Source organism: Diorhabda sublineata, chromosome 9 (assembly GCF_026230105.1).
Source record: "Diorhabda sublineata isolate icDioSubl1.1 chromosome 9, icDioSubl1.1, whole genome shotgun sequence".
NCBI lineage: Eukaryota > Metazoa > Arthropoda > Insecta > Coleoptera > Chrysomelidae > Diorhabda > Diorhabda sublineata.
Window position 1 is genome coordinate 494,290 of NC_079482.1, and position 25,659 is coordinate 519,948.

At 33.3% G+C, this 25,659-nt stretch overlaps 2 protein-coding genes across 4 annotated transcripts in view; both read right to left on the minus strand.

Annotated features, from left to right (window-relative positions):
- Positions 1-19,302, minus strand: LOC130449084 (cytoplasmic dynein 2 intermediate chain 1). Of its 2 annotated transcripts, none has more exons than XM_056786748.1 (9): positions 17,288-19,302; positions 16,820-16,998; positions 14,381-14,901; positions 12,177-12,860; positions 1,774-2,203; positions 1,089-1,251; positions 673-946; positions 278-618; positions 1-209 (listed from the first exon to the last, which is right to left on the minus strand). In XM_056786748.1, exons 1-9 carry the CDS (start codon positions 17,300-17,302, stop codon positions 87-89), a joined length of 2,730 nt encoding a protein of 909 aa, XP_056642726.1. In that variant the 5' UTR covers positions 17,303-19,302; the 3' UTR covers positions 1-86. The 2 variants fall into 2 exon arrangements, with proteins under 2 accessions (XP_056642726.1, XP_056642727.1); XM_056786749.1 differs by having other exon boundaries at positions 32-209; positions 17,284-19,302.
- The window catches only part of LOC130449085 (transferrin), an 11,542-nt gene continuing 5,177 nt past the window's right edge, over positions 19,295-25,659 (minus strand). The window contains exons 7-10 of one of the 2 annotated variants that reach the window (XM_056786750.1): positions 23,879-24,039; positions 23,575-23,815; positions 23,134-23,519; positions 19,295-19,867 (exon numbers count right to left, since the gene is read on the minus strand). In XM_056786750.1, coding sequence (XP_056642728.1) covers positions 19,419-19,867; positions 23,134-23,519; positions 23,575-23,815; positions 23,879-24,039 — 1,237 coding nt within the window. In that variant the 3' untranslated portion in view covers positions 19,295-19,418. The remainder of the gene's footprint in view (positions 19,868-23,133; positions 23,520-23,574; positions 23,816-23,878; positions 24,040-25,659) is intronic. The other variant, XM_056786751.1, reaches the window with a different exon arrangement.

Consider the following 25,659-nt stretch of genomic DNA (forward strand, 5'->3'; position numbering starts at 1 on the left):
TAAGGTATTTTATAATTTTTAATAAACCAATTCAAAATAAAACAAATCGTTACAAAATAGTTCAACATAATGTAATATTAAAATTACTATAATCTATTTACGTATTTTTTAAAAGTCTCTACACTTTCTTCATATACATTACTAAGTTGTTGACCATGTTCTTCATTCAATTGATAAAGATACAGTGAACCGTTGCTGGTACCAATCAACTAAATTAATAAAATAGTATCACCCAAAAAAATATTGTCAACACCTTAGAATTAGTGTGGTAACTTACCAAAAACGATTTTTTATTCTGTATACAAGGTGATAGTTTTAAACAAGTGATATCTTCATCAAAAGGCACTGTATAAATTGGAAACATGTCACTTTCATTCAGATACCAGATATTTAGTCTGTTTTTGGCATCTTTAGTATAAACAACAACGGGTACATTTTTTGACCACTGAATCTTATCTACAGGGCAGTAATCCAAATTTTTATCTTTATCTGATAGTACCATGAGCGGTTTTTCTGACGATCTACTATATATATTTATATCCCCGTTATCGTACCCGGCTAAAAAATATTCTGAAGAAAAAGGGCAACTTTCTAAACATGTAGCTATCGAATCAGAACCTAGAAAAAGTACTTGTATCAAAAAAAAAATAAACCTACAGCATCGAATTATACCTGGGAGGAACTTTTTCACAGTACTGCTACCTCCTTTAATCAAATGGTGGATAATGAAACCATAATTCGTTGATACTAATAAATAATTTGTATTCGAACTACTGGCGACGAAATCGGTGCATTGTAGATCAGTTAAATCGGGATGTAACGATTTTAGTGATACGTTGGTGTTTTTTACGAGAACGACGTCGTTTTCGTCGGAATTATTAAAATCTGTCCGTTTTTCTATTATGGTCCATAATATTATTTCACCATCCTCATCTAGACTACAGAGCTGAATAATAAGATATAAAAAACGTAAAACCATATCATGGAAGAAGGGATTAGGTTGCCAGACTTTATAAATAATAAGAAGATGGAGGAAAACTTATTTTTCTTGTCTGTTATGTTTATGTCACATGTTTTTATTTACATACCTCGTTAGTTTGTTGATTATACGAATTTTCTTCATAATTATCTAAAATGTGAAGAGCTACTATTTTAGTTTGATGACTGGAACTGATATCGGTAGAAAAAGTAGGCACAGTTTTCAATATGTCAGATTTCTTTTTATCTCGAATGTTCCAAATTAAAATGGACCTGCAATATCGTTTTGAAAATATTTTTTTCTCAACAGTTCGTCTTTATTTTAGATCTCTTTTAATATAAAATGTGACATATTTTGATAAATACTAAAATAAATCGAAACGTCAATTTTTACTTGTTTTTTAAAACTAATTTTTTATCAAAAGAACCTGAAATCAAAACGAAAAACATTTAAAAAGTGAAATTTTAAAGAAAAATATATATAATGGTGTGCTATGTTGCCAAATGTAACTTTATTTCTAATATGTACAGAGAGATCTGTGTAAGTCAGTTGAAATTACCAAACTTTTTTTTTGTTTTTATCCGTATATTGTTTACATTTCGGTTTATCTGTAGCTCAATATAAGTTAACTCCAATTATATATGTGGAAATCATTAAATGTCGTACGGTGTCGCCAAATTTAATAACATATCGGAGATAATAGACTTTTTAGAATTAATTTCAAAGCCCAAAAGTTGAAAAAACGATACAAGTTGTATGAAAAATTCTTGATGATTGAGAAAAAAGAAACTTACCCATCTTCCATTCCCATATAAACAATTTCAGACTTTCCTGTGCCGAAAGAACAACAAGTCACAAATCCATAAGTTTCGAAAACCGCTTCGGGTTCTTCGCAATTGAAAACACTCCAAACGGCTACTACACTATTACGATTTTTCGTAAAAACCGTAATTAATTTAGTACTAATATCACAGGAAAAAGTCGCATAAGACACTCGAGTATTGACGAAAATATCTCTCGACGTTTCGAACTTGTAATAACCGTCGCTGAATGGTAAAGTTTTATTATTAGTTCGTAGAACCATCGTATTATTATTTGTAATCGATTCCTGTAGTAATCGCAACATCAAATTACAACTAGATAACAAAAATTTGTTTAAAGAATGCCTATCGACATTCTTAATATTCTTATCGTCTTCTATAATGTCATCTCCGCTCCCACATCCTACAAATAAATAATTTAAGAAACGGCCAAGTCCGAGAAATTTACCATTTGAAAATAAAATGACGAGATTTGTGTTTCCGGCGTTAAATGAAAATGAAAACAAACTGAAAAAGTATTAGATACCCATGATATGGTCAAAAATAACCACTAAAGTGTACCGGGCAATGAGGAAACGAATAGAGTAGCCTAAAAAGGAGCCTCGACTTTTTATTGTAGACCAGAGCCATCTTATGATACGTCCCGACAACAAATAAAGAAACAGAAGAAGAATCGACTCTATACTCCCATGATATGGTCAAAAATAACCACTAAAGTGTACCGGGCAATGAGGAAACGAATAGAGTAGCCTAAAAAGGAGCCTCGACTTTTTATTGTAGACCAGAGCCATCTTATGATACGTCCCGACAACAAATAAAGAAACAGAAGAAGAATCGACTCTATACTCCCATGATATGGTCAAAAATAACCATTAAAGTGTACCGGGCAATGAGGAAACGAATAGAGTAGCCTAAAAAGGAGCCTCGACTTCTTATTGTAGACCAGGGCCATCTTATGATATGTCCCGACAACAAATAAAGAAACAGAAGAAGAATCGACTCTATATTTCCATGATATGGTCAAAAATAACCACTAAAGTGTACCGGGCAATGAGGAAACGAATAGAGTAGCCTAAAAAGGAGCCTCGACTTTTTATTGTAGACCAGAGCCATCTTATGATACGTCCCGACAACAAATAAAGAAACAGAAGAAGAATCGACTCTATACTCCCATGATATGGTCAAAAATAACCACTAAAGTGTACCGGGCAATGAGGAAACGAATAGAGTAGCCTAAAAAGGAGCCTCGACTTTTTATTGTAGACCAGAGCCATCTTATGATACGTCCCGACAACAAATAAAGAAACAGAAGAAGAATCGACTCTATACTCCCATGATATGGTCAAAAATAACCACTAAAGTGTACCGGGCAATGAGGAAACGAATAGAGTAGCCTAAAAAGGAGCCTCGACTTTTTATTGTAGACCAGAGCCATCTTATGATACGTCCCGACAACAAATAAAGAAACAGAAGAAGAATCGACTCTATATTTCCATGATATGGTCAAAAATAACCACTAAAGTGTACCGGGCAATGAGGAAACGAATAGAGTAGCCTAAAAAGGAGCCTCGACTTTTTATTGTAGACCAGAGCCATCTTATGATACGTCCCGACAACAAATAAAGAAACAGAAGAAGAATCGACTCTATACTCCCATGATATGGTCAAAAATAACCACTAAAGTGTACCGGGCAATGAGGAAACGAATAGAGTAGCCTAAAAAGGAGCCTCGACTTTTTATTGTAGACCAGAGCCATCTTATGATACGTCCCGACAACAAATAAAGAAACAGAAGAAGAATCGACTCTATACTCCCATGATATGGTCAAAAATAACCATTAAAGTGTACCGGGCAATGAGGAAACGAATAGAGTAGCCTAAAAAGGAGCCTCGACTTTTTATTGTAGACCAGAGCCATCTTATGATACGTCCCGACAACAAATAAAGAAACAGAAGAAGAATCGACTCTATATTTCCATGATATGGTCAAAAATAACCACTAAAGTGTACCGGGCAATGAGGAAACGAATAGAGTAGCCTAAAAAGGAGCCTCGACTTTTTATTGTAGACCAGAGCCATCTTATGATACGTCCCGACAACAAATAAAGAAACAGAAGAAGAATCGACTCTATACTCCCATGATATGGTCAAAAATAACCACTAAAGTGTACCGGGCAATGAGGAAACGAATAGAGTAGCCTAAAAAGGAGCCTCGACTTTTTATTGTAGACCAGAGCCATCTTATGATACGTCCCGACAACAAATAAAGAAACAGAAGAAGAATCGACTCTATACTCCCATGATATGGTCAAAAATAACCATTAAAGTGTACCGGGCAATGAGGAAACGAATAGAGTAGCCTAAAAAGGAGCCTCGACTTCTTATTGTAGACCAGGGCCATCTTATGATATGTCCCGACAACAAATAAAGAAACAGAAGAAGAATCGACTCTATATTTCCATGATATGGTCAAAAATAACCACTAAAGTGTACCGGGCAATGAGGAAACGAATAGAGTAGCCTAAAAAGGAGCCTCGACTTTTTATTGTAGACCAGAGCCATCTTATGATACGTCCCGACAACAAATAAAGAAACAGAAGAAGAATCGACTCTATACTCCCATGATATGGTCAAAAATAACCACTAAAGTGTACCGGGCAATGAGGAAACGAATAGAGTAGCCTAAAAAGGAGCCTCGACTTTTTATTGTAGACCAGAGCCATCTTATGATACGTCCCGACAACAAATAAAGAAACAGAAGAAGAATCGACTCTATACTCCCATGATATGGTCAAAAATAACCACTAAAGTGTACCGGGCAATGAGGAAACGAATAGAGTAGCCTAAAAAGGAGCCTCGACTTTTTATTGTAGACCAGAGCCATCTTATGATACGTCCCGACAACAAATAAAGAAACAGAAGAAGAATCGACTCTATATTTCCATGATATGGTCAAAAATAACCACTAAAGTGTACCGGGCAATGAGGAAACGAATAGAGTAGCCTAAAAAGGAGCCTCGACTTTTTATTGTAGACCAGAGCCATCTTATGATACGTCCCGACAACAAATAAAGAAACAGAAGAAGAATCGACTCTATACTCCCATGATATGGTCAAAAATAACCACTAAAGTGTACCGGGCAATGAGGAAACGAATAGAGTAGCCTAAAAAGGAGCCTCGACTTTTTATTGTAGACCAGAGCCATCTTATGATACGTCCCGACAACAAATAAAGAAACAGAAGAAGAATCGACTCTATACTCCCATGATATGGTCAAAAATAACCATTAAAGTGTACCGGGCAATGAGGAAACGAATAGAGTAGCCTAAAAAGGAGCCTCGACTTTTTATTGTAGACCAGAGCCATCTTATGATACGTCCCGACAACAAATAAAGAAACAGAAGAAGAATCGACTCTATATTTCCATGATATGGTCAAAAATAACCACTAAAGTGTACCGGGCAATGAGGAAACGAATAGAGTAGCCTAAAAAGGAGCCTCGACTTTTTATTGTAGACCAGAGCCATCTTATGATACGTCCCGACAACAAATAAAGAAACAGAAGAAGAATCGACTCTATACTCCCATGATATGGTCAAAAATAACCACTAAAGTGTACCGGGCAATGAGGAAACGAATAGAGTAGCCTAAAAAGGAGCCTCGACTTTTTATTGTAGACCAGAGCCATCTTATGATACGTCCCGACAACAAATAAAGAAACAGAAGAAGAATCGACTCTATATTTCCATGATATGGTCAAAAATAACCACTAAAGTGTACCGGGCAATGAGGAAACGAATAGAGTAGCCTAAAAAGGAGCCTCGACTTTTTATTGTAGACCAGAGCCATCTTATGATACGTCCCGACAACAAATAAAGAAACAGAAGAAGAATCGACTCTATACTCCCATGATATGGTCAAAAATAACCACTAAAGTGTACCGGGCAATGAGGAAACGAATAGAGTAGCCTAAAAAGGAGCCTCGACTTTTTATTGTAGACCAGAGCCATCTTATGATACGTCCCGACAACAAATAAAGAAACAGAAGAAGAATCGACTCTATATTTCCATGATATGGTCAAAAATAACCACTAAAGTGTACCGGGCAATGAGGAAACGAATAGAGTAGCCTAAAAAGGAGCCTCGACTTTTTATTGTAGACCAGAGCCATCTTATGATACGTCCCGACAACAAATAAAGAAACAGAAGAAGAATCGACTCTATATTTCCATGATATGGTCAAAAATAACCACTAAAGTGTACCGGGCAATGAGGAAACGAATAGAGTAGCCTAAAAAGGAGCCTCGACTTTTTATTGTAGACCAGAGCCATCTTATGATACGTCCCGACAACAAATAAAGAAACAGAAGAAGAATCGACTCTATATTTCCATGATATGGTCAAAAATAACCACTAAAGTGTACCGGGCAATGAGGAAACGAATAGAGTAGCCTAAAAAGGAGCCTCGACTTTTTATTGTAGACCAGAGCCATCTTATGATACGTCCCGACAACAAATAAAGAAACAGAAGAAGAATCGACTCTATATTTCCATGATATGGTCAAAAATAACCACTAAAGTGTACCGGGCAATGAGGAAACGAATAGAGTAGCCTAAAAAGGAGCCTCGACTTTTTATTGTAGACCAGAGCCATCTTATGATACGTCCCGACAACAAATAAAGAAACAGAAGAAGAATCGACTCTATATTTCCATGATATGGTCAAAAATAACCACTAAAGTGTACCGGGCAATGAGGAAACGAATAGAGTAGCCTAAAAAGGAGCCTCGACTTTTTATTGTAGACCAGAGCCATCTTATGATACGTCCCGACAACAAATAAAGAAACAGAAGAAGAATCGACTCTATATTTCCATGATATGGTCAAAAATAACCACTAAAGTGTACCGGGCAATGAGGAAACGAATAGAGTAGCCTAAAAAGGAGCCTCGACTTTTTATTGTAGACCAGAGCCATCTTATGATACGTCCCGACAACAAATAAAGAAACAGAAGAAGAATCGACTCTATACTCCCATGATATGGTCAAAAATAACCACTAAAGTGTACCGGGCAATGAGGAAACGAATAGAGTAGCCTAAAAAGGAGCCTCGACTTTTTATTGTAGACCAGAGCCATCTTATGATACGTCCCGACAACAAATAAAGAAACAGAAGAAGAATCGACTCTATACTCCCATGATATGGTCAAAAATAACCACTAAAGTGTACCGGGCAATGAGGAAACGAATAGAGTAGCCTAAAAAGGAGCCTCGACTTTTTATTGTAGACCAGAGCCATCTTATGATACGTCCCGACAACAAATAAAGAAACAGAAGAAGAATCGACTCTATACTCCCATGATATGGTCAAAAATAACCATTAAAGTGTACCGGGCAATGAGGAAACGAATAGAGTAGCCTAAAAAGGAGCCTCGACTTCTTATTGTAGACCAGGGCCATCTTATGATATGTCCCGACAACAAATAAAGAAACAGAAGAAGAATCGACTCTATATTTCCATGATATGGTCAAAAATAACCACTAAAGTGTACCGGGCAATGAGGAAACGAATAGAGTAGCCTAAAAAGGAGCCTCGACTTTTTATTGTAGACCAGAGCCATCTTATGATACGTCCCGACAACAAATAAAGAAACAGAAGAAGAATCGACTCTATACTCCCATGATATGGTCAAAAATAACCACTAAAGTGTACCGGGCAATGAGGAAACGAATAGAGTAGCCTAAAAAGGAGCCTCGACTTTTTATTGTAGACCAGAGCCATCTTATGATACGTCCCGACAACAAATAAAGAAACAGAAGAAGAATCGACTCTATACTCCCATGATATGGTCAAAAATAACCACTAAAGTGTACCGGGCAATGAGGAAACGAATAGAGTAGCCTAAAAAGGAGCCTCGACTTTTTATTGTAGACCAGAGCCATCTTATGATACGTCCCGACAACAAATAAAGAAACAGAAGAAGAATCGACTCTATACTCCCATGATATGGTCAAAAATAACCACTAAAGTGTACCGGGCAATGAGGAAACGAATAGAGTAGCCTAAAAAGGAGCCTCGACTTTTTATTGTAGACCAGAGCCATCTTATGATACGTCCCGACAACAAATAAAGAAACAGAAGAAGAATCGACTCTATACTCCCATGATATGGTCAAAAATAACCACTAAAGTGTACCGGGCAATGAGGAAACGAATAGAGTAGCCTAAAAAGGAGCCTCGACTTTTTATTGTAGACCAGAGCCATCTTATGATACGTCCCGACAACAAATAAAGAAACAGAAGAAGAATCGACTCTATACTCCCATGATATGGTCAAAAATAACCATTAAAGTGTACCGGGCAATGAGGAAACGAATAGAGTAGCCTAAAAAGGAGCCTCGACTTCTTATTGTAGACCAGGGCCATCTTATGATATGTCCCGACAACAAATAAAGAAACAGAAGAAGAATCGACTCTATACTCCCATGATATGGTCAAAAATAACCACTAAAGTGTACCGGGCAATGAGGAAACGAATAGAGTAGCCTAAAAAGGAGCCTCGACTTTTTATTGTAGACCAGAGCCATCTTATGATACGTCCCGACAACAAATAAAGAAACAGAAGAAGAATCGACTCTATACTCCCATGATATGGTCAAAAATAACCACTAAAGTGTACCGGGCAATGAGGAAACGAATAGAGTAGCCTAAAAAGGAGCCTCGACTTTTTATTGTAGACCAGAGCCATCTTATGATACGTCCCGACAACAAATAAAGAAACAGAAGAAGAATCGACTCTATACTCCCATGATATGGTCAAAAATAACCATTAAAGTGTACCGGGCAATGAGGAAACGAATAGAGTAGCCTAAAAAGGAGCCTCGACTTCTTATTGTAGACCAGGGCCATCTTATGATATGTCCCGACAACAAATAAAGAAACAGAAGAAGAATCGACTCTATATTTCCATGATATGGTCAAAAATAACCACTAAAGTGTACCGGGCAATGAGGAAACGAATAGAGTAGCCTAAAAAGGAGCCTCGACTTTTTATTGTAGACCAGAGCCATCTTATGATACGTCCCGACAACAAATAAAGAAACAGAAGAAGAATCGACTCTATACTCCCATGATATGGTCAAAAATAACCACTAAAGTGTACCGGGCAATGAGGAAACGAATAGAGTAGCCTAAAAAGGAGCCTCGACTTTTTATTGTAGACCAGAGCCATCTTATGATACGTCCCGACAACAAATAAAGAAACAGAAGAAGAATCGACTCTATACTCCCATGATATGGTCAAAAATAACCACTAAAGTGTACCGGGCAATGAGGAAACGAATAGAGTAGCCTAAAAAGGAGCCTCGACTTTTTATTGTAGACCAGAGCCATCTTATGATACGTCCCGACAACAAATAAAGAAACAGAAGAAGAATCGACTCTATACTCCCATGATATGGTCAAAAATAACCACTAAAGTGTACCGGGCAATGAGGAAACGAATAGAGTAGCCTAAAAAGGAGCCTCGACTTTTTATTGTAGACCAGAGCCATCTTATGATACGTCCCGACAACAAATAAAGAAACAGAAGAAGAATCGACTCTATACTCCCATGATATGGTCAAAAATAACCACTAAAGTGTACCGGGCAATGAGGAAACGAATAGAGTAGCCTAAAAAGGAGCCTCGACTTTTTATTGTAGACCAGAGCCATCTTATGATACGTCCCGACAACAAATAAAGAAACAGAAGAAGAATCGACTCTATATTTCCATGATATGGTCAAAAATAACCACTAAAGTGTACCGGGCAATGAGGAAACGAATAGAGTAGCCTAAAAAGGAGCCTCGACTTTTTATTGTAGACCAGAGCCATCTTATGATACGTCCCGACAACAAATAAAGAAACAGAAGAAGAATCGACTCTATACTCCCATGATATGGTCAAAAATAACCACTAAAGTGTACCGGGCAATGAGGAAACGAATAGAGTAGCCTAAAAAGGAGCCTCGACTTTTTATTGTAGACCAGAGCCATCTTATGATACGTCCCGACAACAAATAAAGAAACAGAAGAAGAATCGACTCTATACTCCCATGATATGGTCAAAAATAACCATTAAAGTGTACCGGGCAATGAGGAAACGAATAGAGTAGCCTAAAAAGGAGCCTCGACTTCTTATTGTAGACCAGGGCCATCTTATGATATGTCCCGACAACAAATAAAGAAACAGAAGAAGAATCGACTCTATATTTCCATGATATGGTCAAAAATAACCACTAAAGTGTACCGGGTAATGAGGAAACGAATAGAGTAGCCTAAAAAGGAGCCTCGACTTTTTATTGTAGACCAGAGCCATCTTATGATACGTCCCGACAACAAATAAAGAAACAGAAGAAGAATCGACTCTATACTCCCATGATATGGTCAAAAATAACCATTAAAGTGTACCGGGCAATGAGGAAACGAATAGAGTAGCCTAAAAAGGAGCCTCGACTTTTTATTGTAGACCAGAGCCATCTTATGATACGTCCCGACAACAAATAAAGAAACAGAAGAAGAATCGACTCTATACTCCCATGATATGGTCAAAAATAACCACTAAAGTGTACCGGGCAATGAGGAAACGAATAGAGTAGCCTAAAAAGGAGCCTCGACTTTTTATTGTAGACCAGAGCCATCTTATGATACGTCCCGACAACAAATAAAGAAACAGAAGAAGAATCGACTCTATATTTCCATGATATGGTCAAAAATAACCATTAAAGTGTACCGGGCAATGAGGAAACGAATAGAGTAGCCTAAAAAGGAGCCTCGACTTCTTATTGTAGACCAGGGCCATCTTATGATATGTCCCGACAACAAATAAAGAAACAGAAGAAGAATCGACTCTATATTTCCATGATATGGTCAAAAATAACCACTAAAGTGTACCGGGTAATGAGGAAACGAATAGAGTAGCCTAAAAAGGAGCCTCGACTTTTTATTGTAGACCAGAGCCATCTTATGATACGTCCCGACAACAAATAAAGAAACAGAAGAAGAATCGACTCTATACTCCCATGATATGGTCAAAAATAACCACTAAAGTGTACCGGGCAATGAGGAAACGAATAGAGTAGCCTAAAAAGGAGCCTCGACTTTTTATTGTAGACCAGAGCCATCTTATGATACGTCCCGACAACAAATAAAGAAACAGAAGAAGAATCGACTCTATACTCCCATGATATGGTCAAAAATAACCACTAAAGTGTACCGGGCAATGAGGAAACGAATAGAGTAGCCTAAAAAGGAGCCTCGACTTTTTATTGTAGACCAGAGCCATCTTATGATACGTCCCGACAACAAATAAAGAAACAGAAGAAGAATCGACTCTATATTTCCATGATATGGTCAAAAATAACCACTAAAGTGTACCGGGCAATGAGGAAACGAATAGAGTAGCCTAAAAAGGAGCCTCGACTTTTTATTGTAGACCAGAGCCATCTTATGATACGTCCCGACAACAAATAAAGAAACAGAAGAAGAATCGACTCTATACTCCCATGATATGGTCAAAAATAACCACTAAAGTGTACCGGGCAATGAGGAAACGAATAGAGTAGCCTAAAAAGGAGCCTCGACTTTTTATTGTAGACCAGAGCCATCTTATGATACGTCCCGACAACAAATAAAGAAACAGAAGAAGAATCGACTCTATACTCCCATGATATGGTCAAAAATAACCATTAAAGTGTACCGGGCAATGAGGAAACGAATAGAGTAGCCTAAAAAGGAGCCTCGACTTCTTATTGTAGACCAGGGCCATCTTATGATATGTCCCGACAACAAATAAAGAAACAGAAGAAGAATCGACTCTATATTTCCATGATATGGTCAAAAATAACCACTAAAGTGTACCGGGTAATGAGGAAACGAATAGAAAAGCCTAAAAAGGAGCCTCGACTTCTTATTGTAGACCAGAGTCATCTCATAATCTCAGAAATCATAGATAAAAACAATAATCATAGAATGTAGCGTAAAAATCTTACAGTTTTGGTGGGAAATATTTGGAAAATGATTTAGAATCGTGACAATTCGTTATTTTTTAAAGAATATTCGCAGAATTCTTCACAAAATCAAAGTCTTAGCGTAAAAGTTATTCTTATTTGAAATCTCTGTCGCTGTTTATCAAATTTCAGTACCATTTTCGACGTTTTGATAAAAAATTTCAATACCAACAGTTTTTTTCAAACTCGTCCACTGACATAGACCGTGAATTTCACGTCATAGTGAACGCTTCGCAATAGTGATGAGTAAACGGTGTATTTAAATAAATTAGTGTATTAAGAATTAGATAAGTGTTTAGTAGAAAGTGAAATATAGAAATTACGATACCTAAGTATTCACTTCTGTATTGTTGCCAAAACTTCGGAACACTTTGGTCGAAATTAGTGATCGAAGTCGGTTGTTGCGTCCATTTATTCGAACGAATGATGTCGTCGGTCTGTATTTCTTCGTCTATATCGTTTTCGCCCGTTTGACATGCCGTTTGTATGGCATTATCGTTTCCGAAACGTTTTATGAACGTTTCGTACGAAACGGGCGCCATTTCAAACAAAGTGAAACCGAATGAATCCAATCTGATCATATTCAATATGTCTTCGCCCCTTTTTCTTTTGTTTTCCAAACTTTTTAGCCGTTCGTTTTTCTTCTTGGCCTCCAAGAAATTTATGAATTGTAAAGATTTTTGATCTTCGAATCCCTCGTCCGACAACGAAGCCGGATTATTCGTCAAAACGAGATTCGTATTTTCTTTTTCTATAGATTCTTTGATGTTATTTAAAATTCGTTTGTTTTTATAATCGGACATGTCGAAATGTCCCGAATCTAATTTTTTGTCTTCTTCGACGTTCATCGAAACAATTCTAGTTTCAACGGATGTCGTACCACTACATTTTAACCGTCGTGAGCTACTGCTAGTATCTTCCGAAGAAATATCTTCGAAATTCCCGGTTGAATTAGACGAAGAATATTCTTCGAAATCGGATTCGTAAGATTCGAAATCATCCTCGTATTTATCTGGAATTGAATGTTCTACATTAATTGTCGAATTGGCAACGCTGTCAAGTGCAAAGAAAATGGATCAAAAACATTAGAAAACACTTATATTTAACATAGTTGTCACGTTGTAATTTTTTTCCGGTTATTGATTGATATAAAATAATGAACTGACTATGAATGAAATAAAAATGAAAATTTCGTAATTATATATTAGGAACTGATGATATAAAAAATGTAAATGGAAAACAAAAAACATGATATCGAAAAATTCATAAAAAACTGCCGAAATCTACACAAAATCAAAGCCTTAGTGTAAAACTAACAAAATTTTTGAAATCTTTGTCGTTTTTGTCTCGAATTTTAGTACTATTTTCGACGTTTTAGTAAAAAACGTCGATACCAAAAGTTTCTCTCCGAATTCGTCCACTGACATAGACCGTGAAGCCGGTCCTTTTCAATATGAGATTTAAATTTGGTGAATGCGCCCGGGGAAAAAAGCGTAATTATATATTAGGATAAAATGGTACAAATAATGTAAATGGAAAACGAAAAATTCATAAAATACTGACGAAATCTTCGCAAAATCAAATTCTTAGTGTAAATCCAACGAAATTTTTGAAATCTTTGTCATTTTTGACTCGAATTTTAGTACTATTACCGACGTTTTAGCAAAAACGTCAATACTAAAAGTTTTTCACCGAATTCGTCCACTGACATAGACCGTGAAGCCGGTCTTTTTCAATATGAGATTTAAATTTGGTGAATGCGCCCGGGGAAAAAAGCGTAATTATATATTAGGATAAAATGGTACAAATAATGTAAATGGAAAACGAAAAATTCATAAAATACTGACGAAATCTTCGCAAAATCAACGAAATTTTTAGAATCTTCGTCGTTTTTGTCTCGAATTTTAATACTATTTTCGACGTTTTAGTAAAAAACGTCGATACCAAAAGTTTTTCTCCGAACTCGTCCACTGACATAGACGTGAAGCCGGTCCTTTTCAATAATGTGATACTTAAATTTGGTGAATGCGCCCGGGGAAAAAAGCGTAATTATATATTAGGATAAAATGGTACAAATAATGTGAATGGAAAACGAAAAATTCATAAAATACTGACGAAATCTACACAAAATCAAATCGTTAGTGTAAAATCAACGAAATTTTTGAAATCTTTGTCGTTTTTGTCTCGAATTTTAGTAATATTTTCGACTTTTTGGTAAAAAACGTGGATACCAAAAGTTTTTCTCCGAATTCGTCCACTGACAAAGACCGTGGGGCCGGTCCGTTTCAATAATGTTCAGAAAAGACTGCCTTGTTTTCAAAATACGCGGTTGCCAATTTTCAGAACGTAATTTCCTGTAATTCACGGTTATTTAGTTTTTATACCGGGCTTATACTAAATATATCAAAATTGTAAACATAACGTAAAAGTCGTTTAATTTAAAAATTTATCAAAAAAAAAAATCAAAATACGTTAAAAATGGTCATGTATTGGAAAAAAAAACATGTGAGTGTGAAATTTTCAATTCCTTACCGTCTTCCGAACTAAGTGACTTGGGACTGTGTATTTTCGTTTCCGGAACGTCTACTTTAGATTTGAGAGGAATTTTCGGATAGTCCGGACCTGCTATATTAGCATTTACTATGCTCCCCTTTCGAAGAGTGGCGGTTCTCGGTCTTTCAAAAACTGTACTCGAATCTGGTGATGATCTACCGGCTTCTAATGATGGATAATCGGTTTTAACTTTTTCGGAAACCGATTTTTTTATAATATTAGTTTTTGTAGGTTTAACTAATCTACCGGTAGATTTTTCTATTGGTTTCGTTTTGTCCAAAGAAGTTTTACTCTTCATTATCTTCGGTATTTGTTTATTATTTGGTTCTTCGGATGGTTTTTTTAAATTTATATCTTTAGTTTTTAAGGCGTTAGAAAACATATTTCTCGAAGGAAAATATTGAGAAGTCGTTACTCTACTACTAGATGGCGTTATAGGCACTTCCTGTTTATTTTTCAATTTTTTATTTGACGCTAGTTTAGTGTCTATTGTTGACGCGCTGAAATAGTAAATTCAAATAACATAACCTCATTTTTTGTAAAAACAACGTCGAAATAAAATTACGACAAGGATTATGAAGGAAAATCGGCTGGATGCTCCGCAAATATTGCCACGGGATCCTGACACGACATTTGGAGATGAGGTATACTCTCATAGGTCATCGTTTGCTCTAAATTTGGCGCATTTATTGCCAACAAGTTTCAAGAAATATTGAATTTTATGTAATTTAGTGCTACAACCACCATATTAACCAGATTTAACACGTTTTTTTACCAGTAACATTCATGAAATATACATTTGGATGAGGTATACTATTGTGGACCATCATTTGCTCTAAATTTGGCACGTTTATTGCCATTAAGTGTCAAGAAATATTGAATTTTATGAAATTTAGTGCTACAACCACCATATTAACCAGGTTTAACACGTTTTCACTAGTAACATTCATGGAATATACATTTGGATGAGGTATACTATCGTGGACCATCATTTGCTCTAAATTTGGCACGTTTATTGCCATTAAGTTTCAATAAATATTGAATTTTATGAAATTTAGTGCTACAACCACCATATTAACCAGGTTTAACACGTTTTCACCAGTAACATTCATGGAATATACATTTGGATGAGGTATACTATCGTGGATCATCATTTGCTCTAAATTTGGCACGTTTATTGCCATTAAGTTTCAATAAATATTGAATTTTATGAAATTTAGTGCTACAACCACCATATTAACCAGGTTTAACACGTTTTCACCAGTAACATTCATGGAATATACATTTGGATGAGGTATACTATCGTGGACCATCATTTGCTCTAAATTTGGCACGTTTATTGCCATTAAGTTTCAATAAATATTGAATTTTATGAAATTTAGTGCTACAACCACCATATTAACCAGGTTTAACACGTTTTCACCAGTAACATTCATGGAATATACATTTGGATGAGGTATACTATCGTGGATCATCATTTGCTCTAAATTTGGCACGTTTATTGCCATTAAGTTTCAATAAATATTGAATTTTATGAAATTTAGTGCTACAACCACCATATTAACCAGGTTTAACACGTTTTCACCAGTAACATTCATGGAATATACATTTGGATGAGGTATACTATCGTGGACCATCATTTGCTCTAAATTTGGCACGTTTATTGCCATTAAGTTTCAATAAATATTGAATTTTATGAAATTTAGTGCTACAACCACCATATTAACCAGGTTTAACACGTTTTCACCAGTAACATTCATGGAATATACATTTGGATGAGGTATACTATCGTGGACCATCATTTGCTCTAAATTTGGCACGTTTATTGCCATTAAGTTTCAATAAATATTGAATTTTATGAAATTTAGTGCTACAACCACCATATTAACCAGGTTTAACACGTTTTCACCAGTAACATTCATGGAATATACATTTGGATGAGGTATACTATCGTGGACCATCATTTGCTCTAAATTTGGCACGTTTATTGCCATTAAGTTTCAATAAATATTGAATTTTATGAAATTTAGTGCTACAACCACCATATTAACCAGGTTTAACACGTTTTCACCAGTAACATTCATGGAATATACATTTGGATGAGGTATACTATCATGGGTCACCGTTTGCTTTAAATTTGGCATGTTTATTACCATTAATTTCCAAAAAACATTCAATTTTATAAAATTTAGTGCTACAACCACCATATTATCCAGATTTAACACGTTTTTACTAGTAACATTCATGGAATATACATTTGGATGAGGTATACTATCATGGGTCATCGTTTACTTTAAATTTGGCACGTTTATTACCATTAATTTCCAAAAAACACTCAATTTTATATTACGTATCATCCAGCAGATTTTTAAAATTTATCAATATTTATGCAACACAAATGAAAATATTCTTACTTACGAATCAGTTTTGATCACACTCTTAATTTTAGGGTTTGCAATTAGTTTAGATTTATTTTTTTGCGATGATTGCAATTCCAACTTTTCTTTTCTCTCTGTACTAGCATCCCTTTCTTTTGAAGATTGTTTTGTAGTGCCCGAAACCACTTTTTTGGTATTACCAGACATCTTCGCAGCATTCTACAAACCAAAAAGCGTCAAAAAGAAATGAAAACTTTCATAACAACTTGTAATAATTCCATCAAGGACGTACAAAAGGACATGCATACATTTATTATGTCCTTCGATACCCAGATTATATAAATATGAATATTCTTTTTAAACAATCAAAAATTCATTATTTGTTTGATAAAACAATATTTTTGTTTATAATTAGAATGAATTATTAAGGTATGATCTAAATGTATACATACATATTGATTTTTATTTGCAAATAAAAATGATAATTATAAGAAATTTACTCACTCACCTTTCTAGTAGACATCAAATGTATCTTGTGGAAAACTATTAAATAATGTCTTTTTATTTTGACATTATTATTTCCACGATGTTACGGGATGTATAACACTAATCAATACAAAGGGAGAAACCGCTTTGTTGGCTGCTAACTATACAAACAAACTGCGTTTCTTTGGTGATTTTCAAATTTAGTACGATTTCTATTCGTCTTGACACGCTAGCACGCAGAAAATATATCGTAAACCCAATTTTAATAAAAAGTAATATCTGTAATTCCTTCAATTTAATTCTTGGAAATCAAATATTTCCAAAAATGAACTAATCAATAATAAACAAACAAATCACTTTTGACGTATAATATTTTAGGTTAAGTTCCTACTGAACTCTTTAATTGACAGTTGTGACGGCCTAATAACTTATTCGGCAATAACTCGATTTATTCGGAGGTTTAATTTATTATAAGGTGAAGAAACCGAATTTTTGGTTATTTGGTAAATAATATTTAGTTGGAACTTTATTAGAAAGTGAAAAAACAAATATTTCTTTCATTCACAAATTTAGAAAAAACGTCGACCTATATGGGATTTGTATACGATTCGATGGTAAACAGTGTTGCCGGTTTGTAAATTTTATCAGTAACTAATATTTACGTAAAAAAGTAACGTCAGGTTATTTGTTTTTCTATAATCGCTCCAAGGCTCCAAATTTAAGGGTTTTTCCACCAAATTTAGGAAGAATATGTGGGATGGGATGTTTTTATGGATTTTTAGAACTTACAATTTATGAATAAAGAATTTAAAAAAGTGATTTTGCCGAATGAAATTATTCATTGAGTGTTTGAAATTTATTATTCGTTTAATATTTCATTATTTTCAATGCTATTCACTTTTCTTAGGAAGAATCCCTAGTAATTGTGGGGATTTTAGGTTTTTTTTTTATTGGGAGATAAATTATTGAGAACAGTGAATTCCTCGATTGTGACCGGCGAACAAACAGAAATATGAGTTGCTACATAAATCTCCCGAAAAAATACGTTTACAATTTACTTGATTAAAATTTATAAATTCAATAAATACGTATGAGATTTGGTAGGAATTTAACACTGGCAACACTGACGGTTACACACATCCGCCGTCGAAGAAACGATGTGATGTTGACGAATTTTGTCGATAACTGTCGAATACGGGATCGGCTATTGATTTTTTTGTTCCTTTTCACGTATTTACTACACTAGAAAAACCCTGCCAGAATAATGATTGGTTTAATAAAAATATTGATTATTTGTACTACCAAAAAAAAATAATTCAATTAAAAAAAATTAGGAATACGTGGAAAAATATTATTTACGTACAACAGACCCAAATTGATATGAGTTGACAGAAAGTTTTTTAGTGTATAGTGTTGTTTACGTCAAATGAATTCGCGACGTTGCCAAATTTTTCCACGATATTTCTCGAATATTTAAGTGGTAATAAGTTGTATATTGTTATTGATATAATTGTACATTATGAAGCGAATATGAAATCACACGTTGCCAGACTTCGAATTTAGTATAGTATCTGATAATATACAAAAAATAAATGTAATTTTGATATTTAGTACCATGAAAAAATGTTTTATCGTTAATTTTAGTTAATACAATTAAATTATATATACAGGGTTATTTATAAAATTATGGCAACTTTTTACAATTTTATCGCATCATAAAACGAAGTAAAAAAATTGAAAGAATCGATATAAAAATTTCGAAAAATGTCCTGTCCACAAAAAAATTTATTTTTTATTCAATTTGAGAAATTAATTACGTTCTTTTTTGTAATTTTAGATAAAAATTTGAAAAAAAAAAACAAAAACCACAAAGTGAAATAATGAATTAAAAATTTTATTTTTGATAAAATGTACAAAAAATAGAAAAAAAAAATTGTTTCCAATAATAAAAATAATGACTCACCTTTTTCTTCTTCTTTTTCATCCTCAAACTGCGAAATTCTCAAAAAAATTCGAAAAAAAAAAGACAAAAACCAAAAGAAATTTTTATTTTTTTACATATATCACAGTAAACTCAGTTAAATTCAATAAAAATTGTAAAAGTATGGCACGCTTTTACACTTTTTTAACCACGTAATTTTTTTCTTCTTAAATCAACATAAAAATTTCGAAAAATATCCTATAAACGCGATAAATAAAATAGTAACCAAATCAGAAGACACATTAACCATTCCGCCATTTTGAGGGACACATTTTTCATCGACGTATTTGTGGCTGTCGTAAAGCCGGGGCATGGGATCGTTTTCCTTTTCGTTCGGTACCGGCCTCAATTTTTGAGTATCATCGTGAAACACCAAATCAGGTACGTCATCGAATCTACCAAACATAGTTATGGGATCGGTTAGAGGTTTGTAATTTTTTCCGAACAATTCGTCTAATTGAAGAAATACGTCCAAAGTGTCTTTTTTCCATAAATCCGTCGAATTCGATCTGATCATACCGTGACCGATAGGAGACCAGCTCAAATGACACGGTTCGCCTTTGCGTTCGCATAATATCTCGAAATCTTTCGCGGATACAGAAGAACCAGCACCTGTCGAAACTTGAATAAAAACAAAAAGTTTGAAATACCCAATACAGTTCGAAAAATTATCGAACAAACCTCGTAATTCGCGTTCTAGACATTGAATACTCTAAAATTATTGAACAAACGTCGTAATTCGCGTTCTAAATATGAAATATTGAATGACTAAAAATTATTGAACTACCCTCGTAATTGAAGTTCTTAACATGAAATATTGATTATTTCAAAATTATTGAACTAACCTCGTAATTCACGTTTTAGACATTGAATACTTTAAAATTATTAAACAAACCTCGTAATTCGCGTTCTAGACATTGAATACTCTAAAATTATTGAACAAACCTCGTAATTCGCGTTCTAAATATGAAATATTGAATGACTAAAAATTATTGAACTACCCTCGTAATTGACGTTCTTAACATGAAATATTGATTATTTCAAAATTATTGAACTAACCTCGTAATTCACGTTTTAGACATTGAATACTTTAAAATTATTAAACAAACCTCGTAATTCACGTTCTAGACATTGAATATTCTAAAATTATTGAACAAACCTCGTAATTCGCGTTCTAAATATGAAATATTGAATGACTAAAAATTATTGAACTACCCTCGTAATTGACGTTCTTAACATGAAATATTGATTATTTCAAAATTATTGAACTAACCTCGTAATTCACGTATTAGACATTGAATACTTTAAAATTATTAAACAAACCTCGTAATTCGCGTTCTAAATATGAAATATTGAATGACTAAAAATTATTGAACTACCCTCGTAATTGACGTTCTTAACATGAAATATTGATTATTTCAAAATTATTGAACTAACCTCGTAATTCACGTATTAGACATTGAATATTCTAAAATTATTGAACAAACCTCGTAATTCGCGTTCTAAATATGAAATATTGAATGACTAAAAATTATTGAACTACCCTCGTAATTGACGTTCTTAACATGAAATATTGATTATTTCAAAATTATTGAACTAACCTCGTAATTCACGTATTAGACATTGAATATTCTAAAATTATTGAACAAACCTCGTAATTCGCGTTCTAAATATGAAATATTGAATGACTAAAAATTATTGAACTACCCTCGTAATTGACGTTCTTAACATGAAATATTGATTATTTCAAAATTATTGAACTAACCTCGTAATTCACGTTTTAGACATTGAATACTTTAAAATTATTAAACAAACCTCGTAATTCACGTTCTAGACATTGAATATTCTAAAATTATTGAACAAACCTCGTAATTCGCGTTCTAAATATGAAATATTGAATGACTAAAAATTATTGAACTACCCTCGTAATTGACGTTCTTAACATGAAATATTGATTATTTCAAAATTATTGAACTAACCTCGTAATTCACGTTTTAGACATTGAATACTTTAAAATTATTAAACAAACCTCGTAATTCACGTTCTAGACATTGAATACTCTAAAATTATTGAACAAACCTCGTAATTCGAGTTCTAAATATGAAATATTGAATGACTAAAAATTATTGAACTAACCTCGTAATAGACGTTTTCTTAATATGAAATATTAAAAATTCCAAAAATTTTGAATTAACCTCGTAATCAAAGTTTTCAGTAAGAAATGTTTTTAAAAAGTAGCGGCGTCCACTTTTGACTAGATATATATTGAATATCTAAAAATTATTGAACTACCCTCGTAATTGAAGTTCTCAACATAAACTATTGAATATTTAAATATTATCGAAATAACCTCGTAATTAACGTTTTCTTAATATGAAATATTCCAAAATTTTGGAATTAACCTCGTAATCAAAGTTTTCAGTAAGAAATATTTTTAAATAATTAGCAGCGTCTACTTTTGAATGAATAAATATTGAATACCTAAAAATTATTGAACTACCCTCGTAATTGAAGTTCTCAACATAAACTATTGAATATTTTAATATTATCGAACTAACCTCGTAATTGAATTTCTTGATATCGAATGTTTCAAAATTATTGAACTAACCTCGTAATTAACGTTTTCTTAATATGAAATATTCCAAAATTTTGGAATTAACCTCGTAATCAAAGTTTTCAGTAAGAAATGTTTTTAAATAATTAACGGCGTCTACTTTTGAATAAATAAATATTGAATACCTAAAAATTATTGAACTACCCTCGTAATTGAAGTTCTTAACATGAACTATTGAACCAATTTTAGCGTCCTCTTTCAACGAAGTTACGAACTTTTAAGTAGAGAATTATTATTTTAAAAAATAACTTCGAATATATAACAAAAATCAAAAAATCAAAGGATTAGCAGCGTCATCTATCGACGTAGTTACGAATTCTCAAATAGAGAATCGTCATTTAAGAAAATTGCTTTTCCTCGTCATAAATAGATGGCGTTAAGTTGTTTGATTCTAATATAAAAATTAACAACTATTTCAATTACACAGTCATTAATTACGATTGATTTTTGATGCATCATATTTGATATTCCAGAACTATCCAACTAACCTCGTAAATGCAATTCTTAATATGAAATGCTTTCAAATAAAGTCCGCATATGGGAAAGTACGTGTTATACCACCCATGTGTAAGAGAGAGAACTATGTGTTTCTTTTCTATTCTCTTTGAAGAAATTAATGGCGTCCGCACTTGCGCGTAGCATCGATCTCTCCTGTCATGTGGTATCGGAAATGCAAGAATCAGCAGCGTCCTCTTTGGACGAAGCTACGAATTCTCATATAGACAATCGTCATATGAACAGTTTCGATTTTCTCTCGTTATTTTTTAAAATACATTATGATTTAAAAGAAAAACGTTATTCAATTAATTTTTAATACATCGTTTTATAATCTGAGAATTTTAAATTTGAAAATATTTATTATAAATTAAATTAATAAAAATTACTAGCGCCCTCTATTGGAGTATTTCAACAACTTACCATTCTCTCATCGAATAGAATGACAATTACGTTTCTTTTGAAACAAGTAGATGGCGCAACTTTATTCATTAATTAAATTATAATTATTGTAAACAATTGATTATTCCAAAATTATTTTTGGTGTTTTTTATTTAGTTATTGAAGTTTATGATAATTATTTTTTTTATATAATAAGCTGTCAATACTGATTCACTCAATTCAAGTACGTAAATAAAAAAACATGAGATACGAGGGGTAAATGAAAAGTATAAAACAATCGATTATATTGTTTTTCAATTTTTGTTAAAAATTTACGCGGAAAAACAATTTTAATTAAATTTCGTTATTAAAAATGATTTTTTTTTTTTCTACTTACCAACAATGAAATTACTAATAGAGTTTTGAGATACGAAAGCGACGTCTCCTTTACCACTAATTAAACAATGGAGAGCTCCGAATTCTCCTTCGAAATCATCTTCGCATATTTCCTTTAAAATTTCGTTATCTGTACCGGGGACGCAACTAGATCCGAAAAAATTAGCGATCCCCTCGTCCAAAGGGCACGTACTAATCAAACTTTTATTGAACATCAAATTTTTCACCGTATTCCAAGCCACCCCATCGTATATTGGGAAACAGGCTTTCTTCCCTTTTAAATCGCCGAATTTTTTTATTCCCGAATCGGGTTTAACCACAGCTACGGTTAAATATTTTTTATCGTTCGAAACTGTTTCGTAGAATAAAGTCGATAGATTATATTTTCTGAAATTACAAAAATTTAAATATTTTTTTCGTTTTTTGTTCGTAAATTTAGTACTTTTGCGCCAGATGTACTTGATCGGAAGGTACTACTACGACGTCCGCTAGATGTTTATCGACGGCCATCATACAGTGGGTTTTATTATCAGCTTTGATACATTCCAGGTCCGGCTCTATACCGTAAACTGTTGCCGATTCTCTAATCCACGAACATTTAGCTGCTTCTATAACTGAGGTAGTACAAACGGTTATGGTTCTCGGCGGATGGCATCCGGAAAAACTATTCGCGCTCAAAAAGCCTAGAAATCACAGTAATATCGAAAATAACAGACGCCGTTTTGCTTTTAAAACATTCGGTATACCTGTAGCGTGATCTAAATAAGATTCGATAGCATTTATTTCCGGTAACTTATGTAATGTTACGTAAGATGATTCCAGAAGCATCAACAAATTATACTTCCAGGATTTCCTATCCGTATGCTTTAGAGATGACACTATTCTTTGTATATCATCCGCTACAGTCCTGAAAACGAGACTTTCCTACACGTTCAACATAGTCTTTCATACTAACATTACGTCAACTGAACATTTTTTCATAATAAAGTAACCAAAAAAATATATAAACAACTTTCCGAACATCTCGGAGATAAAATTAAACTCGGCAACGTTGCAAATTTCAATCTAGTATACTTCGTTTGGTTTTTTATTCGTATTAGCACGTATAATGTATAGTAGATTACAATAAATTCGCAATTTACTATTAAAAAAATATATTTTCGTTATTATTACCTATAAATAAGTGAAAACAATTCGGTCTCTTTGTAATGAGAAAATTTTTGAAAAAATACATCGATTAAAACCCTTTAAAACCACGAAAAAATATTATACACAACTTTTTCAATAAAATTTTTCTTTACGATCGTTTCTGAAATAAAATCAAACTTGGCAACGTCGCAAATTTCAATCTAGTATACTCCGTTCGGTTTGTTATTCGTATTAGCACGTATAATGTATAGTAGATTACAATAAATTCACAATTTACGATTAAAAAAATCTCTTTTCGTAATTATTACCTATAACTAAGTGAAAACAATTCGGTCTCTTTGTAATGTGAAAATTTTTGGAAAAAAACATCGATTAAAACACTTTAAAACCACGAAAAAATATTATACACAACTTTTTCAATAAAATTTTTCTTTACGATCGTTTCTGAAATAAAATCATACTTGGCAACGTCGCAAATTTCAATCTAGTATACTCCGTTTGGTTTTTTATTCGTATTAGCACGTATAATGTATAGTAGATTACAATAAATTCGCAATTTACTATTAAAAAAATTTCTTTTCGATATTATTACCTATAAGTAAGTGAAAACAATTCGGTCTCTTTGTAATGAGAAAATTTTTGAAAAAATACATCGATTAAAACCCTTTAAAACCACGAAAAAATATTATACACAACTTTTTCAATAAAATTTTTCTTTACGATCGTTTCTGAAATAAAATCATACTTGGCAACGTCGCAAATTTCAATCTAGTATACTCCGTTCGGTTTGTTATTCGTATTAGCACGTATAATGTATAGTAGATTACAATAAATTCACAATTTACGATTAAAAAAATCTCTTTTCGTAATTATTACCTATAACTAAGTGAAAACAATTCGGTCTCTTTGTAATGTGAAAATTTTTGGAAAAAATACATCGATTAAAACACTTTAAAACCACGAAAAAATATTATACACAACTTTTTCAATAAAATTTTTCTTTACGATCGTTTCTGAAATAAAATCATACTTGGCAACGTCGCAAATTTCAATCTAGTATACTCCGTTTGGTTTTTTATTCGTATTAGCACGTATAATGTATAGTAGATTACAATAAATTCGCAATTTACTATTAAAAAAATTTCTTTTCGATATTATTACCTATAAGTAAGTGAAAACAATTCGGTCTCTTTGTAATGAGAAAATTTTTGAAAAAATACATCGATTAAAACCCTTTAAAACCACGAAAAAATATTATACACAACTTTTTCAATAAAATTTTTCTTTACGATCGTTTCTGAAATAAAATCATACTTGGCAACGTCGCAAATTTCAATCTAGTATACTCCGTTCGGTTTGTTATTCGTATTAGCACGTA

Excerpts from the sequence above, each read along its gene's own strand:
- LOC130449084 (XM_056786748.1), bottom strand. Across the intron at positions 12,861-14,380 it reads GTCACTTAGTTCGGAAGACG|ATAAATACGAGGATGATTTC; the intron begins GTAAGGAATTGA and ends ATTCAATTCCAG. Across the intron at positions 2,204-12,176 it reads ATACAGAAGTGAATACTTAG|GATGTGGGAGCGGAGATGAC; the intron begins GTATCGTAATTT and ends ATTTATTTGTAG.